Consider the following 18,563-nt stretch of genomic DNA (forward strand, 5'->3'; position numbering starts at 1 on the left):
TATATTTATTTACTGAAAGTCACACTGAGATGTGGGTAAAAGTAGAAACTCTAAGAAAGTTGTTTACATTTGTAAGCAATAATGCAACTGTACTCAGCGTCTTAGTGTGAGTCTGCATGAAAACTAATGGCTTATTTAGTCAAAGAACATGTACATGTTGTCACAGTGAGGTCAATGTGGTACTGTGTTAAATGCATCTTGGTATATTCAGCGTATGGTACAAAAACAGCCACAGATATACTTGGAGTACATTTATTTAAAAAGTCTGCTTCTATGTGCTTCAAGCAAATGTCTTCAGTGGATTATGAACATGAGTTAGACAAGGCCCCGTCAGGACCACTGACTTATTACCTAGCATGATTCAAACATAGTACAAAATATTTAAAAAATACAAACTGAGTATATAAATGTTGACATATTTACAGTCTTGAAACACAGTAGCAGAAAAGCTTCACACATAACTGACGAGACAAGCCAGATATTGAGAATGGCGGTACAAATATGCACGGTATTGTATGGACTGCTTGCCAATAGAGACTCGGCTAACATCCGAGAGCAGGTTTTTATTCCGACCTCCTGGCCAAATCCATATGCAAATTTTTCAAACAGAACCATCTAATAAAACCAGTATATCTGCTGCACAGTGCTTGGAGTCACATTCACATGCCAGTCTGATAGCTGCGGATCTAATCTGATATTTGCTACTGCATGCTTCAGGTAAGGAGGAACCAGACGATGATTAAAAGTCAGTGTGTTTCATGATGCGGTGTTAAAAGTATAAAAACCAAAGTGCCTTACAGGTAAAATAACTTGTAATCAAACAATCTAGTATAAATGATTTACATGTCACATCACATTAAAGTTTGTTCCAACCTTTTTCTGAAACTTAAAAATCCATTGAATGAGTAGTACAGTTGTGTAGAAGTTGGATTTCATGTAAAACTTTTCAGGATTTCCAGATCCACAGGCTCACCGAAGTAGAGGAGCTCTAGCTTTGGGAATGGAGTGACTAAAGAAAACAAAAACAAAGTCAATGTTAATAGAGGGCAGATTTCATGGATTTACATTGCAATATTAATCTGTCAACATTTGTTCATTCATGCAATCATTGTTTATGTACACACATCACTCACGTCTGTAAGAATTGTTCATTACAGATAATTCCAAAAATGCCATTAGATAATATAAAATACAGTGAATGTAGCACAGGAAGTGAGGAGGAAGATAGATACCATAGCCTGGAAAATCGAATTGATTGCAAAGAACTGCGAGCTTTACGTCCTCTGGAGACAGTGTGTCTGTCGCATGTACGAAATATAGAAGAGAAGGAAAGAGAAAGGAGATATAAACATTAAAAAGCGGCACCAGAACAGGATGCAGGCATGGATACAGGGTGGGGCAGAAGACACAGTGAACAGCAGAGTCCAAAGAAGCTATAGCCAGTCATTCTCTGAAACCCCCTGTTCTTAGAGAACATGCAAGGAAAGCAGCAGAAAGAAGCAGCGGGGAGTCTGAGCCAGGTGGAATTTCATTTGGCAACCTGACACTGGTGCATAAGCAGGGCCAGATTTACTGAATGTTAGTCCTGGAAAATATCAGGCTGTATATAATGTTAGAACAACATATGAGTAACTGGCTGAGTTGCAACATCACGGTTTAAATTTTGCAGACAACCCGTTTAGTGAACTATATTTGAAATAAACTATGTTGGACAATTTGAATGTAAATCATAGTAAGAAAAATGCTTTATCTGGTTAACAATACGAAAAACAATAGCAACAAGCTGGAAAACAGCAAAAACATTAAAAACTCCTGACTTAAATTTGCATTCAAATTGTGTTTTGATTTTGAGATTTTATTGGTTTACCCTGCCAGCAGAAATCCCAAAGATAAACAACTTGAACCTTTGTTAAAGGTTTCCAAGATTTAGCAGTAGAAGTAACTTTTGCAAAAAAAAACCCCAAAAAACATCTACACCAGTTGAGTCAGATACTTATCCGTCTTCAGTAAAATGTAATGTTTCACCCAGCTGCCTCAAAGACACTGCCCTGCAGACATGTGAAACATCTCAACTGTTAAATGATTAAAAGTGAGATCTAAATTGAATCTTGCTTATAGCCAATTACGTAAAATCAGACTGAAAAGTATTTGCTGATAAACCACAATTAGATTTTGTTTAAGCATTTAATCCATGTTGATGCATCCCAGCTTAAGTACATTAAGTGATTATGATGAGTGATGGTCTTGAGCATTAAAAGGAGAAAGAGGGAGAGCACTGAGCCTTTGGGTTTTGACTGGATTTACACAGGCACCAATGAAGTGATCTTCAAAAGAGATCTGCTCATGCTATGGCTGCCAAAACTGAGGAGAAACAATTTAAATATGACTTGTCCTGTTTGAAGAGCGTAGGGAACATATGTGCAAAGAAAACTGATCAGTAAAAAATGAATTTCTGTTTCTGTGCAAATGCTGCCCAAGTCTCAATATGGCTCAGAGCGAGTCTGAGGGAGCTTGCCTGTAGGTGGGCCATGTTTAAGTTGATGAGAGTGCCTGCGTTGGCTGTGGCACTGGTTGTGTCTCTATGGCTGCCACATGGCTCACAAATCATTGCGTCTCTGTCGCCAGCCACTACATGCAAGTTGCCTAGGGACCTGACCAGTCTGGTGTGGCACAGGGAGCTGGCAGAGAGAAGGGAAGCTGTTAATTTACTCCACAAGGACCTGTGAGTGGCTATAGCCTCTTGGTTGCTTTTCATCTGTGTGTCAACTTAACAAAAAACACATCAAAACAGAATTCAATGTAGTAAATATGGCATCAACTCAGCACAGCCCTGGATAAAGAAATAAATGAAAAAAGGACAATATCTAAACAATGGAAAAAACTGAAGGCTTAATAATTGTGAGAGTTTTGTTAATTTGACAAAATAATCTTAACTACTGGGAACAACTGAGCAAACCCCATTTGTCGTTAAAGATCAAATCTCATAGATAAAGCTAATAGTGGACCTTGAATTAACATAGCTGTGTGTTCCCATCAATACTAATTGTTAGATTTTGTAATATATAGAATGCTGTATTTAATATAAGCAGATCAGATTTGTGATATCTTAATTCAATGTTAAATGTGAAATAATTGATTTTAGAATTCTGTCAATTCTAAACTGAAACATATGGTTAACTCAGAACAGTCATTAATCTTTAGAGAAGGTTTACTTTCAATCAGAGCTGCTACTGATCTCTTTTTGCCTTTAACCAGAGACACAAAAGAACATCTGATGTCTATCTGGGCAAGTAACACTGCCCCTATTATTTCTTGTGCTGCTCCCCCAGATAATACAACTGGGCTATCATTGAGTGCCAAGTGTAAAACACAGCCACTGACCGTCCTCCTACAGAACCAGGCAGTGAGGTTCTGGTCCTCTTCCTGCTGTCTGAGTGGTCAGACATAGCCAAAGGGTTAACACTGGTCTTACAGCCCTGAACACTGGCCTGCAGGATGACCGTGCTGCAGACGAGACAAAGGAGCCATTCATTAGTTTGGGCCATATCTAATGTCACAGTGCAAGTGTGCATGCTGTGTGTGCACTGCGAACTTTACCTTAGGGACTGTGATGATGACCTGGTGTGAATCTTATTCTCTTCTTGCCTGTGAAAACACAAGTAACACAACAGTAAAGAAATGTGATTTAATTTTATGTATTAAGAGATCAGAGAGAAAGGTGAAAGGACTGGACAGGAGTGGAAGCAGAGACTGTATGAAGATGAATGAGATGGGTTTAAAAATCTGAAAGCGTGACACTTGTGCACAGATCATTACTGCAGCGTCAGCAGCCAGGTAGCATTAGTAAAGCCAACAAAGTACGAGAAAAAGCCAAAGGGTGGCACTAAACAACTTCAGACAGACTTGACTTGTCTTTTCACAAAGTTAGCATTTTTATCAAGAAGGCTTAAATGTCTGGCAGGGTTTACTTTCAACAGCTGGCACTGCGGTCAACACAATAACCAGCAAAGCATGATGTTTAAAGATGACAGGATGATAAGAACAGAAGGACAAAATCATTATGTACAGAAAATGGCAAGAAGGACAAGGCAGAAGCCTCGGATGTCTTTAAACTGGCTCTGCTCATCAGCTTTAAGTTTACTGTGCTTGCAGAAGGAATAAAGTAACAAGAGGATGATTTGGAACAAATTTCTGATTTGTTTTGGGAATTAAAAAAGAGACTGGGGTCTCACTTACAGCATTCTCAGTTAGAGCTCCAGAAGGGGGGCAGGACAGGTTTTTGGGGGGGCTGACGGGCGGTAGAACTCATTGAAATCCTAACCCGTCTATACAGAAATGCAGGATGGAAGAAGGGAAGCCATACACAATCCACCACAGGGCAAGGCTACACAGGGAGGAGAGCAGCATGGCTACCAGCCATCTGAAAGGAGGACAAATCCAACAACAAGAGCAAACGGAAAAAAGGGGGAAAAAAAGGAAGGAGAGACAAGAGACGTCCAGGCAGGACACAAAGCCTCTGATGTTCTGCTTTTCCACTGGGACTGGATTAGATGAAATACCTTTCAGAGAGCCTTGCATCAAACAGTGCCAGTCAGCAAGTTTTTGTTCTTTACTTGCTCTGATGTGCTAGCACTTTGCTGTATACTTAGAACCCTGATGTGGGACTTTGAAGTAGTTACTGATAATTGAGAGTTTAAAAAGCTGATAATAGACCGGTTGATATTCCATTTTTACACAAGAACTTTGTGGTTGATACCAGCCTGTCAACATGTCTGTCGAGCTTTAATACTTTGCTCACAAAAACATGTCTAATGTTCTGTAGAGTATTTAAGTATCCGTGATCAAATTCTGTTCTACAAAAGCAGACCATTTAAAAAGAAGCTGGCAGAGACAGGAACCTGAAGGAGTAAATAAAGCTCAGATGGTATGTGTACACTGATCCAGTCACAAAGGCAATGGAAAGACAACAGGCAATTGACAATGAACCCGGCCCAACATTAATTACATGTTAGACACAAACATAGATCGAACATAGAGGCATGTCCATGCGTGCATGTCCAAGGGTTTCATGCCTGTTGCCATGCATGAAAAAGGCAGAAAAGACGTTTTCATACAATCATCGTTCTAATCGTCACTGGAATTCAACATGTGCTTCAGTATTACGTAAGAAAACAAACAGTGGAGCCAGATGGTGAAGTTGGAAGCTAGATGTTTGTGTAGCAACGCATACCCTGATAAGGCATATGGCCAGAAGTGCAAGCAAATCTCCTTTCTGCCTCGACTCTCTCCTGAGAACAGATAAGTACCCATTTTCATCCCACTACCTCCTCAGAAGCTCACATATGTAGTTTTGTATCCTATGTATTAGGATTAGGATTAAACTCAAAACACGTCAGCCAAAGATCATTCTAACACTTAAGTCCTATTGGCAGTTTCCAAAAACACCTACAGCTTCAGGGGTTCAGCAGGCAAGTTAGCTAGTTTATCAAACGATAAGAACGTACCTTCCTACAGATCAGAACATGGACCAAGTTTCCCTAACTAACATTTTTTTTTCTTGAGAAGTGCAGAGTCAGTAGTGCAAGCCAAGCACTAAAACGTTTAATTCAACTAATCCAGATCTTGTGCAAAACCGTGATTAGTTGAATAACTGGTGCTGTTGTTAACAAGTACAGCAGGCTCAACTTGAGAGCTTCACTGTAACTCAGAGGATATCTCGGATAAGCCTTGATATCAAAGCAGAACAGCTCAGTGTGTCCATGAGAGGCAGATAATGAAAGGCGTGTGAAAGCATTGCATCCACTAAGTGCATATCCACTTCACACCATAGTCATTCAGTGAAAGAAAAAAAAAAAAAAAAAAAAAAAAAGAATACAAAAGAGAACAACTTCAGGTCAGCCATACCGTTCACTGGCATAGCAGCCATTTCTACAGGAGGAGGATGTCAGCTAGAAAGGAAGTGACGTGCACTTACCTCCATCATACAAAACCTCACATCCTCTCTCTGTTTTTCCTCTCCCCACTCTTTCTCTGCCTCTCTCTGCTATCTTTTCAACGGCAGGCAACACATCGGCCACACCGCACCCATGAGGCTGCAGCAGAACACTACCACCTGCCTGACATGGGACAACAAAAGCCAAAGCCAGATGGGTACATGGGCAGCGGCCAGTCAACCATCCTCAGCCATGCTGACACCCAACCTCCCATGGCTTGATTTACATGGGCACAAATGGGAAGTGGACTGTAGTTAGGGAATAACAGGGAAGCAAAGAGAACCAAAAATATGGTAGACACAAAATCTAACTTCAGGAAATAAGTTTGCAAAAACATAATGACATGTTTGCAACAACAAGTCATAATGACAACTTTGGAGTTTGTGGTCCCAGTTAATTCTATGTGTGTTTTTCTTTCGTTTAACATTTCCAAACTGAATCTGTTTAAGATTTCACAACTGCCAAGTTGTGAGGGTGCACATTTATTGCTGCCCAGCACAGATCTGTCGAGAAAAAACTTATGCCTAATGTTTCACTGTTGATTCGCTTGCTCCCACTTCAGGTGTGCATCATTCTGGGTTGCTGTGACTGCGCTTACAACCCCATGGCCTGACATCAGGTCAGTTCTCCTGCCTTCACTCATAGTCTGGCATAAGTCTTAAGTCCAATGCACCACTTTCTCATGAGTTTGTTATTTTATCTTTATATTGTTAAGATATTTTTCCAGTATGGGGCTTTAGTATGAGGTGCTATGGGCACTGAAGTCCTTCTTTTAATATATCTGCACAGTCTTATAACAGTGATTGTTTTCAATTACAAATGCTAATCAAAATGGGTTATCTAAACTGTTGTACAGCCATCTATTGTCTTAATTACTTCCAGGACATTGTGACATGATTACCAAGTGACTAGCAAACTCTATACCGATTTAGCCTTTCTATTTCCCTCAACCCTGAGATACATGTTTGAGATTTTGACTGAATAAGACAATCTAGAGGTTACCAAACCTGCAGTAAAACAAATTCAGAGATTATATCTTCAACTTCCACATTTTTGTGCCTTTCTAAACCAAGCCTTCAACACAAAAAAACTTGGGAAGATTGTGCATCAGATAACTCCAATCCAGCCCTCCAAACAACTCTGTCAACTTAATATTTGTCCTGCTAATTTGACTTATTGTTCATCCTCATCACTCACTGATTAGAGATGAAAATGGGATGACTTATATTACACTTGCTCTGCATGTGATGACATAAATGAAAAGGAATCTGAAGAGGACAGAGAAACAGAGTTATTGAAATATTACAGATAGGGAGAAGGGGAGGGATGTTGCCTGGTTCCTTAACTCATATATTATGATATTAGGATGAAAACTGCCATGGTATGGGTAAAGAAGAGCAGCCCTAATCGATTAGCCATGCCTAAAACCTGACACAAAGGGACAACTGACTACCCTGAATAAACAACGAGGAAAGGAGAAAGCTCATCAAATGAAAAGACAAATGTAACAATTAACCTACAAGGTCACTTCCTGGTCATTATGAAATCCTACTTTTTCAAATCATAAGTTACTTATGACTTGAAAAACACAAGTGTATATGTGCAATGGTCCGAGGGACTGACGAGGAGAGGCATTGCTCATTTTCTGGTTCTACAACACGTCGGCGTGATGCATGAGGACATTTGCGGGCTGCCTGGGAACTTACGATAGAGAACCTGAGGACGATCTCGCCTGCCTCTTGCTCTTCAGGGCGCGCAGTTTATCTCCCTGCGTGAGACCATTTCTCTCCTCTTCATCATTATACTATAACACAAGCAAAAAGCAATGAATAGACAAAGGGGTGTGTGCAGATTTCTTTTTGCTTATTTTCAAGAACATGCAGCAAATTCTGTACCTGAAAGCTGCATTTCAAAACTCACCAGCTCCATTTCGTCTTTGTTGGATGTCCTGTTCTTGTTGCTCCCGTTAATGGTTATATCGTCCACCCCAGACAGGATCCTGGTCACAGCCATCTTGCCATTCTCTCGTTCATTTAGCAACTTCTCCCGGAAAACATCTCCCTCTGCCCACAGATTGTTCTGCTTCCTGATGTACAAAATTTCAATGGACCACATAATGTAAAACTCATTTTTCCTGCCAAACTGCCACCACCATTATAATTTAGAGTTCTCAGCAGATCTGCCCCATCATGAAGGTCCTGTGATACAGAAGACTGCTCAATCAGCATTTTGCTATACGGGTCCCACATGAACACACAATTTTGTGCTTAACAGTTTTGTTTATTTTACATACATGATTTCTGTTTTTCTCATCGCTGGTTTGAAGCTCATTTAGTAAAATTTGATGGCAACACATCTGTGCACCAATCAGAGTTCAGCAACATCTAAACTAAAAGGCGATGAGATTTGTTTATGCTGCCATCACTGTCAATCATATCTGATCAAACCGCAACACACAGTCCTGCTAAAGTAGAAAGATGAGTTTCTGAAATATAATTTCATTTAATATGATCAAGAAATACTTAAAATTTGAAATTAGTGACATGGCTTCAGTAAACACCTACTCTTCAACAAAGTTCTGCTGAGGTCCAATAATGGACCCTGGTCGGCAGATGCGTATCCAGGCAATGGCCTCTGCAGCAGTCAGGCGGTAATGTTTCATCATATAGCAACCGATCAGAGTGCCAGTCCTCCCCAGACCAGCTAAAAGGGAAAAAAAGGGTGTGACATTAAATGTGCAAGAAACCACTTGCTGAGCACAGTTTATAGAACTTCACGTATGTCTTGCAACAACCACAATCAGCCAGAATTGCTTGACCCACTAACAACATTTCTTGCCGTGCAAATGTAGGTTAGGAATCTGACCTTTGCAATGGACAGCAATGGCTCCTTCTGCATTCTCACAAATGTTAAGGAACTTCCTGACGATGGAGTCGTTAGGTGTACTCCCATCCACAAAGAATAGATCGTGATGCTCAAAGCCGGATTCTGTGAAACGCCTGGCATCATACATCTTCTTGTTGAGTCGGACGATAGCGGTGATGTTATGATTCCTGAAGTATGGGATGTAGGCCTCAGGAGCATGCAAAGGGTACCCTAATGCAAGAGAGAAATCATTGTTTGAGTTTAGGAGGTTTAAAAATTAGGTTGGACATAGTTTTTATGTGTACACCAGAAACTGAAAGTACATTTCACTTACCATTCTCTATTTTGCTTTTTGGATGGGGCCCGCTGAATGCAAGGAACTTTCCTGGGATTATCCAGTTTAAGTCACCGTTTTCTGCTCTCTCATAGTGCTCATATTCCTCCACATCAAAGTTAGAGAAGTTGAGCCAGCCGTACTGCAGAGCCTGGTAAATGTTTGAGAGGAAGTTAATTTCCATTAGGATCATGACACAGCAAAGAAGACAAAAAATAAATCTTAAAAAGACGTACCTTGTGAACGGCACGAAGGCAATCTAAGATGTTCAGATTGTACATGCAGGTTCCAAATGAAGCATCTCTGAAACGTACAGTATAAATAAATACAATATAATGAGAGTCTTTATCAGCACAACATACTACGGATCTTTTTTTCCTTTAAAATATCTCTCTGGCAAGGATGCACTACCTATATGTACTATCTCACATACTTTCTATCTCCCTTTCTCCCAATGTCTTGTTCTTGATCTTCTTTAAACACCTCTCTTATTTCACCATTTTATAGTCACTGTTACGTGAAGGTCAATATCAAGGTCCGGTGATCTTGGAACCTTGCAGAGTGATTTTGTTTTGATACAATTCTCTGAAATATTTTAAAGGTTACAATTGTTTTACGAGATACGTAGACATTCTTCGCAGTCAAAATATTTCCAAACAGCAGATCTTTCATCAACAATTCTTCTTAAAGGTTTCTCTTGACTTCTTTACTCATTTTTGTGTTTGCTCCGAAAATGACTGTGAGTAGCTACTTTACCTTTTTCAACAGATAAACTTGATAAACAGATGAACAATGTTGATACTGCCATACAGTTAAGCAAATGAGAAATATATGCAGTGATTGTGGACCGTTACCTGAATGGAATATATGTTGAATTTCTTGACACTAGCAGACTGTAGGCCTCCTCTGGCATCATGTTTAGATGCATTACCTTTAAATACAAGAGTCTAATCAGCAAGTGCTTCTTGTATTACATGTGGATATAACTTCAAAAGCCATAGGTAACACACATACGTGTTTGCACACCACTTACTGCATATGATCCAATTAGGTAGGCAGCATTGACTTGTTTCTTTTGATCTCCACAGGTATAAAATATAATCTTCTTCCTTGAGAGTGTAATGGACTGTGCAAAGACATTAATAGAAACAATATGAAATGACATGTGATACCTTCTTGATTTATTTGACACACAAATATACAATATTATATGCAAACATTAAAGTAATCTATAATGCCTTGATAAAAATGTGAATTCCTCATGGATAAAGGACTTAAACTTGTAAATGAAATAATGACTTAATTACAATGTTGCTGCATAGGTGATGGGGAGAATGCTAATTAAGATAATCTGCAATCTTAAAAACTGTTTCGACAATCACCATGAGACAATTATGTACTAGAGCTTGAGAGGCTGAATCATCTTTGTCCAACAGCCTCGACCACAAGCCAACACAAAACAGGGACATGAGAGACGACAAAAAAAGGTGCCATGTATTGCTAATCGGCGTGCAACATTTTTTTTATCCTGCTTTATTTTGCCTACCTACTGCAGGTATGAACAGATATTGATTAACCTGGGTTTTGCTTCCCAATCTCTTTTCCAGGAAGAGCAATTAAGAGCAGTGGTTTACTTTACCTTGAGCTTCTTTGTCAGCTTGCAACAGAAGCGATAAAACATGGCCAGGTTAAGGGGACCAAAGTCCGCATAGAAGCTGAGAGAGAAAGAAGAAGAAGAAGAAAGAGTGTCAGAGTGGCTATTTATGCAAGCAGCTATGGTCTCTAGGGAAGTTTCACTAGAAAGAATCAGCTACCTCAGACTAAAACAGTAAAAACACTGACAGAGTAAAAACTATATTTGGAGGCATTTGATGCAAGAGTGGGTCAGTCAGAACAGGACAAAACACTGCAAAGACAAGAGGGCTTTTTTGTACCACTAGTACAAAAATGGATCTGAAAGGTCAGTCAAGCCATCTCTCCTGAGGCCAATTTAACATTGGCCATGCCCTCTACTACAAGCTCTACAACTTAGGCTGTGGCCAGGTGCTCTTATTTGTTTAATTTGCCATCATTTTAGTACTGTTGTGATTATTTGCATTTCCTTCATCAGTTAAAAAAGGTATTTTCTGGTAATAGTGATGTGTTCTTTAAAGCTACAAAACGTATAATAGTAAGAAATGACTAGAAATATGCTGAGCAACTTCTGCAGTCAGAGCTAGGTTCACATTTTTGTGAATAAGTGAGGTGCAATCCTGCTCACGCCAGCACTGTAGGCCCATTTAAACTGCAATAACCATCAAACCAAGTCTCAAAATGCAAAGGTGGAATGAGACTAATAACTTACTTTTCATATGCAAGCTCTTCATCTATGCAGAAACAGTGTTGTTCGGCTGTGCTCTTGATCTTTTGCTTCAGGATGGCGAAATACAGTTGATCTAGAGGAGGAGGGGCGGGGGGTAGGGCGACAAAATAAAGAACAGTTACTTGCTTTTGTCATGCAAACATACTTCTGCTGGCTATCGTTTCCTCCAAATTAGCTCCTCTCTGTCCACAACTACTTCTTTTAAGTCTTTTATAGCTACTTACCCTTGATAAACTCAATACATCTTGACGAAACGTCGTCCGCGGTCATCTTGCTCACAGTTTTGAACATAACGTTTTGAGAAACATACGAGGTTGAAGACTAAGTAAAATTTACACTGATAACTGCATGCGGAGCTTGAAAAAGTAAGTTAGACGCGATAACTTAAAAGTGTAACGTTACAAGAAAAACGTTTTCTAGCACTTCAAGAGAAGAAAGTTGCCTGTCGAGGAGGGAAGGAGAGTTTGGTGTGCAAGTGCGCACTCTGCTAAAAATGATCTCCGCCCGACTCCGCCCCTACGATGTTCCGCAGGACACTATTGGCTGCGAGAGATGCAGGGCGCTATATAATTGGGAGACGGGCCTATCAGTCACGCTCTGCCACGCCCATTTCAGTTTAAAGTTCTCTACATAAGACACATGATAGGCCCCGGGAACGTTGCCTAGGCGGTTGCTAGGACGGTCCCACAGTCAATCAAATTCGTGATTTCCACCTCGATGACCCGCCCTCTCTCAGATTTGAGCTGCGCAGGGATCCACAAGGGGCAGGAAAACGCTGCAAAAAATGTGAAAATTAACACTGGACAAGCCTGACAGTGAGCTGACCGTGACATTTGTGGCATTAGTACACCACTCCACCTCTCTGTGCACATTTAAACCCACACACAGTCCATTAAACATGACGATGCATACAAAGTGAAGTTCTGCTGTAATTTATTGCCCTGAAATAAACACCAGAGCAAAACTGCATCGCGAAAATTGTGCATTTTGTGCACAGGCTGCAGGGGTAGGTCGACGCAAACCCAGTGCATTAACGATGACGGGACAGACGGTGTCGCCATAGTAGATCAAAAGCTGGAAAAAATCAGACTTCCACACACCCTGGTCATTTAAAACGCAGCGCTGTGCTGCGCAGGTCTGCCGTGTGCGCCTGCACATACGCGCCAACTAGGCTTAAAGTTGACAGGGTTCATTGAGACCCTCTTACCTGTTATCTCAATGTAAACATCTGAGTTTGGCGCCGCCTCTGAGCTGTTGTGAGCTGCACAGCGCTTTTTCCTGGACTCGGCTCTTCTCCTCTCGCTCTTGCGCTTCATTTTCTCGTCAGGGCTGCGCGGTGGACATTCCTGAGCGGCCGCAGCAGAGCTCCGCTTCGCAGTGCGGCGGCTTGTCCCCGCTCTGTGGCTGTGTTTTTATGGCATGTCTTGCCCCTGCGCTGCCGATGGTCGGTATCTGCGTATGTGTGTTGTATATGTGTCAACTGAGGTGCAGTCGCCTGCTCCTGCCTCTGTGGTGGCGGTGACGTCTGTGTGCAGGGGCCGGTTTTCTGCTTTCTGAATCCCCTGCATGTGACGTATCAGGATTAGATGTCCAGTGCCCACCCTTCACTGTTCAATGGCAGCAGCTGTATATAGATAACATGGTGTAGTCCTGTGGTGGTGAATAGATCCCATCTGGCTGTGCTATGGCCAGGAGTGAATGTGGGGAGCATGACACAAGACAAATGCAGCCAAGAAATAGCAATTAAACTTTACTTATAGTATAATGAACATTGCGCATACGAGGAAAGTGGGTAGACTGTGATATGGCAAATTGCTAACATGAGTGCACCAGCTATGTTACTAAAAGTATGGGGGCAGAATTACACAATATAAGACAGTGGTGTGATGACTGACTGAAAGTAGAAAAAGTATAAAATTAAAAAAAAAAAGCACACTCAGCTGCCCTCACTCATGCTTTCAGAGCACAGTCTGTACAAACAAATGTTCTAATAAATGTGCATGCGCATCCCCGTATATGCAACAATAACAGATGATGATGATGATGCAGGGTGAAGATTGCTCTCAGGCTGCCAGCCGGCTACACATGGATGATCTTTGGCTTATCGCTGAAGTCCAGAGTCTGTTGAACTCCGGCGAGCTGCAGGAGCCAGTTAATGGGCATGTGGTCCAGGCGGTTTGTGTCAAAATGGGAAAAATGAACTTGAGAGCCTGCGAGAGGGAGGAAAAGAGAAATATGTAACACAATGGAGGCAGAGAGAGAAATTAAGACTGAGCATGTACAGAGAGCGCCTACCTGGTCCTGCAATGATGGCTCCACCTTGCTGATGGAGGTCACCCTGGAAGTCAAATACAGGGCTAGTCATGGCCCTCCATATACTCTTCATTTGTCCCATAAAGATACCAGACTTCACATGGGGACTCGGGTGGGCTATGTACATAATCATAAACACACAGGTGCAAACCTTCATTCATTACCATCTCAGAATATGTTGGGTTCATGTTCTCATATTGTTATTGCATTACCTGAGTCTGTAAATTTCTCCTCTCTCTTCATCCCCAGCTTTTGATAAATGCACCTCTCCGGGTCCACATATATTTCATAAGGATACCCCGTCAGTGAGCAGAAATTCTAGACGAGATTGAAAACTGAATCAGCATAAGAGGAGCAAGTGAGGCAGACTGAATTTACGCTTCACAAAAGTAATTACCTCTATATGATGGTGAGCGGACTGACCAATGACAACCAGTCTAATGTCAGCACCCTGCAACAGCACACAGCAAATTTGGGATTTTTCAGAATCAGTAATTTAGATTCATAACCATCCCAGCAATCACTGGGGTACTATCTCTGATGTGCATGTCAAATTTGCAGTGGTGGTAGAAGTATTCAGTATTTAAGTATCAGATTTACTTCACATTATGCAGGAAAATGGTGTCTGACAGTGTTTTACTGTTATATATTATGCTTTTAAATTAATATTAGGCTTCTGTATGTTGCATTTTACTGCTGTGGTTAAGACTGCACTAATTTGAACTACTTTCTATACCGTTGGGCAGTTTAATCTACAGGAATGCATCATATTCCATAAACTCATCATATGTTCGTAGCATCACTGTCCTGTGAGAACCACATACGTCCAAAAAGTCAACTTTTCATAAGATAACTATTTTCAGCTTTGTGACAATGCATTTTCCAGCAAATCTGAGTTATTTCTAACATATGTTATGGAGCTTGAGAAGTGGACGAGTTTCCACAGCCCACAGAAGAACAATTTACTTGGAAATACATGCTTTCCACTGGACAGGAGGGGTATGAAAAATTATAATCTGAAAAGTTACTTATAATTTTATCTGTCAGACAAATGTACTGCAGTTAAAAGTCTATTTTTTCCTCTGAGGTGTAGTGTAGAAGAACCTTGAAGTTGTACTTAAAAACAGTACTTGAGTAAATGTGCTTACTGTAGTTGCATTCCACCACTGCAGATTCGCAGCTGTGCTTTCTGTTGTGCTACCCTGCAGTGCGTTCATGGTCATGGATCAGGACTTACCTCCAGGGCTTCTTTAGGTATTTTGCTCAAATCTTCCACATATTCTTTACAGCTGTAGCACAAGAAATTCTGCAGGGACACATACACACATGATTCGTTAACAGGCTTATATGAGACATTGCTTTAGAAAACTCTGATCTTGCACCTATGTAACGTTTAGCCTGTCTTCACCTATAGATCTGTCCATTCTTCCTGATTTCCATCATAGCATGGGAAGTTTTAGGGGCATCTGTCCTGCAAGGCTGAAGCTCACCTGTTACCTAATGTGATGCCTTAAACAGAAGCACCTTTCGAGGCTCAGTCTACTTAATGCGAGTCTCTGGTGATTTTACGAATGCAACGACAGGCAGCACAGCCTGTGACTCAACGGCAAGGTTAAGTTTTTTCCCCTACCCGCACGAAAATTATGACCGATTTCCTGTCTTGATATAATTTCTTGAACGGGATACAGGCTCCATGTCGGTCGTAAATTAAGCAGTCCTCGACGTCTTCAAGGCGAATATCGAGAGAAGGGGTTCCGATTTCCCGGTTTTCTTTAGTGACTTGCCGAGTTATTGGTGAAACTACTTCAGCCATTTTTTTTCTGAGGCTTCCTGAAGTCGCGCTGCTATTTTGGGAGTTGGAGCTCAGGGTGGAGGAGCTGGTGGCTGGAAATTCACGCCCATATGCCTCGTGTGTGTGTGTGTGTGCGACACACACAGAGAGAAACATAGTAATAACAGTTTATTCGGTAGTGGTATGTTATTTTATTTAATTCAGCACTGCAACTGACAGCAGGAAAAAAGTACAGCGCCAACAACTACACCAACAACAGTCCTGTATGTGCTGTTGTATATGCGTTTTGCGATTAAAACAACCATTTGCATTTTTGCGATCTATGCATGGCACGTTGACAAAATACTGAGTTGCGCACGGGCTCTGTACTGTGATTGAACCGTGGAAGCGGTGCAACTGCATAAAGTTTGGGAACTCGCAAGAGATAAGGATAAAAACAAAACAAAACAACAATATACAGGTGAAATTGGAAGCAGCAGCGGCTGCTGCTGACTTTTATGCCTTAATACGGGTCAAACTCCAAAACACATTCTGGATGTCGCATAATGCAACTCAATAAGGACCATAATTGGTGAAATAAACAGTTTTAATAATATTTCATACTTGAGCTACAGTTACTGTAGGCTGCGCTTCTCCCTCAGCAGAAAGGTTCATCCAGTCCCCATGCAGCGGTGGAATGCAACAAGGGACATTTACTCAAGTACGTTCAGGTAATTGTACTTCACGTGAGTATTTCCATTTATGCTACTTTATACTTGCACTTCACTACATTTTGAAAGCCATTTTTTTAACATTTACTCCACTACATTTATTTGACAACACCAGGTAAAGATTGAGATTACAAAATATAAATCAACTAATGCATTGTTAAGGATTATTATGGATTAAACTACCCGGCAGTATATTAAGTAGTTTAAATTAGCTCTACATTTAACAGCTGCAAAATAAGTGATGCTAATGCATCACTATTTATAACCCAGTGTCTATATATTCTGGATACTGGGTACTTTTACCTATAGTCCTTTAAGTATATTTGATACTAATCTACTTTTACTTATTTAAGAGTTTGAATGCCCCACTTTTACTTCCACGGAGTGTTTTTACACTGTGATAGTGCTACTCTTTAAGTCATAAAAATCAGAGTACTTCTTCCACCACTCTCCCCGCGATGAATTACGAATCGCCCTCGTCGGCTTCCTTCCCGCTGCCCTCTCGGTGCGGAAGTGTTGTCCTCAAGAGCAGCAGCAGTAGCAGAGCCAGGGCTGCCACTGTTTGGATAAACACTACGCTAGTTCAGTAGCAGGTCTTCTTGCGTCCGTGTCTCTCCTGTCGGGACTTGTCTGCGCTCATCTTGACTGTGCAGCATAGCAGTATTATGCGAGCACCGTCCGGTGTGTGGGAGCACCGTGTGAAGTGGTGAGAGATGTTTCATGTTGAGTCTACAGCTAACTTAGCATCTAGTGATGGAGCAAGCTAGCCTGTCAGAAAGCTGAACTGGGTTAGCAGTGCAACCGTGTCTTTTTCTCTAAGCAGTGTTGTTAAGTTGGAGCAAATATTAGACGTAAAGCTGTTGCGGCTTCGGGCAAAACACAACCACCACGTTAAGACTACTTTGCGTGTGTGTGTGAATGTTAACAAATGACCACCTGTTCACTGTTTACATCTTTTCATTCGACAGCAACCAGACGATGCATCGATGCTGTTTCCTTGCTAGACTGCAGTGTGACAGCAACAAAGCTGCTGTTTTGTGCTCTAACGTAGGCAATTATGGTTTCAACATGCGATGAGTAATGCATTCACAACACAAATAATACAACTGAAATGGTTTCGACAGAAGGATGAGCACGGCTGCGAAGCTCGCTGCTCCTTTGTTGTGCTCTGCACTGAAGGTTTAGGCTGTGCACTCTAATTTAATTGCCTTTTACAAACAAGAACAGTATTTCATTGTGATACGAGGCTGGGGTGTCTCTAATGTGTACCACATTAGAAGAGTGTGATGACAGTCTATTTGCAGCATAATGTATGTTCCCAGCTGTTTCACTATATATAGATCTATCTCGATCGTCCTTGACATTTTAAGGACAGGCTCATATTTTTTAAGGTCTGTCTTAACACTGTACTGTTCACCAATGTTATTGGTCGCTGTGATTGTTCCTCCTCTCCATGCTGCCTGTGAAGGGATCTTTCTATAGCGGCAATGTGAGTGACAGTGGACAATATCCACAGGTTTTTTTTTGTCCAAATGCACTCTGAAGAGTATCTGAAGATAATGAAGCTCCAGCAGTCTGAGTCAGGCAAATCAAGTGGGCATCCTCTGAAGTTACAGCGTTTTTAGAAAAATACCTCTTTGTGTTACAATCCCTCCAGCTCTCCCTCTGTGCGGGGAAACACAAAGAGATTATTTGCTTTGTTTCAAGTGTAGCAAGGGAGAGTGATGAGAACTACTCAGATATTAATATTTGCATTTACATGAGATTTTTTTTTATTCCAAAGGATATTGTTATCAGAGAAATTTGACTGATTCCCTGTGTAGTTTTGCCACAATTTCGAAATAGCTTATGTGAGAATTATTGTGAAGGTACATATTTTTTCCTCTACCACACTACTCAGTGTTGAATCAGCCTAAATGTGTTAAAGTATTGAAAGCTGTCAAGTGCTGAAAGTAACTTGAAATCTTTGCGAGTGTTTGGTTTGTCCGTTCTGTACCAACAAGACGACCCGCGCCCTGTGTTGATATAACAGGCTCATCCTACGTAAAACAAAACAAAACAAAACAAAAAAACACACAACAATTCTTATATTCAAATTATTAAACACTAATGAAAACATACTTATGAATATTATATTCAATTTCGACCATATTCTTCCAATAGATCCCCCTAAATATTTCATGCTGGTCCTTAA

At 40.9% G+C, this 18,563-nt stretch overlaps 3 protein-coding genes across 11 annotated transcripts in view; 1 reads left to right on the forward strand and 2 right to left on the reverse strand.

Moving 5' to 3' along the window:
• Positions 1 to 238: 238 nt before the first annotated feature.
• On the reverse strand, positions 239 to 13,044 carry cdc14b (cell division cycle 14B). 8 transcript variants are annotated; one of them, XM_041938097.1, is made up of 15 exons: positions 12,762 to 13,043; positions 11,537 to 11,627; positions 10,832 to 10,907; positions 10,226 to 10,318; positions 10,047 to 10,123; positions 9,429 to 9,495; positions 9,193 to 9,343; positions 8,859 to 9,089; positions 8,558 to 8,696; positions 7,914 to 8,079; positions 7,700 to 7,797; positions 3,598 to 3,645; positions 3,382 to 3,504; positions 1,233 to 1,298; positions 239 to 1,009 (listed from the first exon to the last, which is right to left on the reverse strand). In XM_041938097.1, the coding sequence occupies exons 1-15, from the start codon at positions 12,868 to 12,870 to the stop codon at positions 970 to 972; spliced, it is 1,575 nt and encodes a 524-aa protein (XP_041794031.1). In that variant the 5' UTR covers positions 12,871 to 13,043; the 3' UTR covers positions 239 to 969. The 8 variants fall into 8 exon arrangements, 7 of the variants coding, with proteins under 7 accessions (XP_041794031.1, XP_041794028.1, XP_041794030.1 ...); XM_041938094.1 differs by lacking the exon at positions 1,233 to 1,298 and adding an exon at positions 2,516 to 2,678 and having other exon boundaries at positions 12,762 to 13,042; XM_041938096.1 differs by lacking the exons at positions 1,233 to 1,298; positions 12,762 to 13,043 and adding exons at positions 2,516 to 2,678; positions 11,779 to 12,026.
• A 247-nt stretch (positions 13,045 to 13,291) lies between these two features.
• Positions 13,292 to 15,680, reverse strand: prxl2c (peroxiredoxin like 2C). The gene is made up of 6 exons (XM_041938101.1): positions 15,498 to 15,680; positions 15,105 to 15,173; positions 14,265 to 14,318; positions 14,080 to 14,185; positions 13,850 to 13,984; positions 13,292 to 13,764 (listed from the first exon to the last, which is right to left on the reverse strand). Exons 1-6 carry the CDS (start codon positions 15,678 to 15,680, stop codon positions 13,634 to 13,636), a joined length of 678 nt encoding a protein of 225 aa, XP_041794035.1. The 3' UTR covers positions 13,292 to 13,633.
• Positions 15,681 to 16,302: 622 nt separating this feature from the next.
• Positions 16,303 to 18,563, forward strand: part of fbxl17 (F-box and leucine-rich repeat protein 17) — a 219,260-nt gene continuing 216,999 nt past the window's right edge. The window contains exon 1 of one of the 2 annotated variants that reach the window (XM_041938093.1): positions 16,303 to 16,369. The gene's annotated coding sequence lies outside the window, so the exon portion shown is untranslated. Of the gene's footprint in view, positions 16,370 to 16,912; positions 17,076 to 18,563 lie in introns of those variants that run through there. The other variant, XM_041938092.1, reaches the window with a different exon arrangement.

Source organism: Chelmon rostratus, chromosome 5, assembly GCF_017976325.1.
Source record: "Chelmon rostratus isolate fCheRos1 chromosome 5, fCheRos1.pri, whole genome shotgun sequence".
NCBI lineage: Eukaryota > Metazoa > Chordata > Actinopteri > Chaetodontiformes > Chaetodontidae > Chelmon > Chelmon rostratus.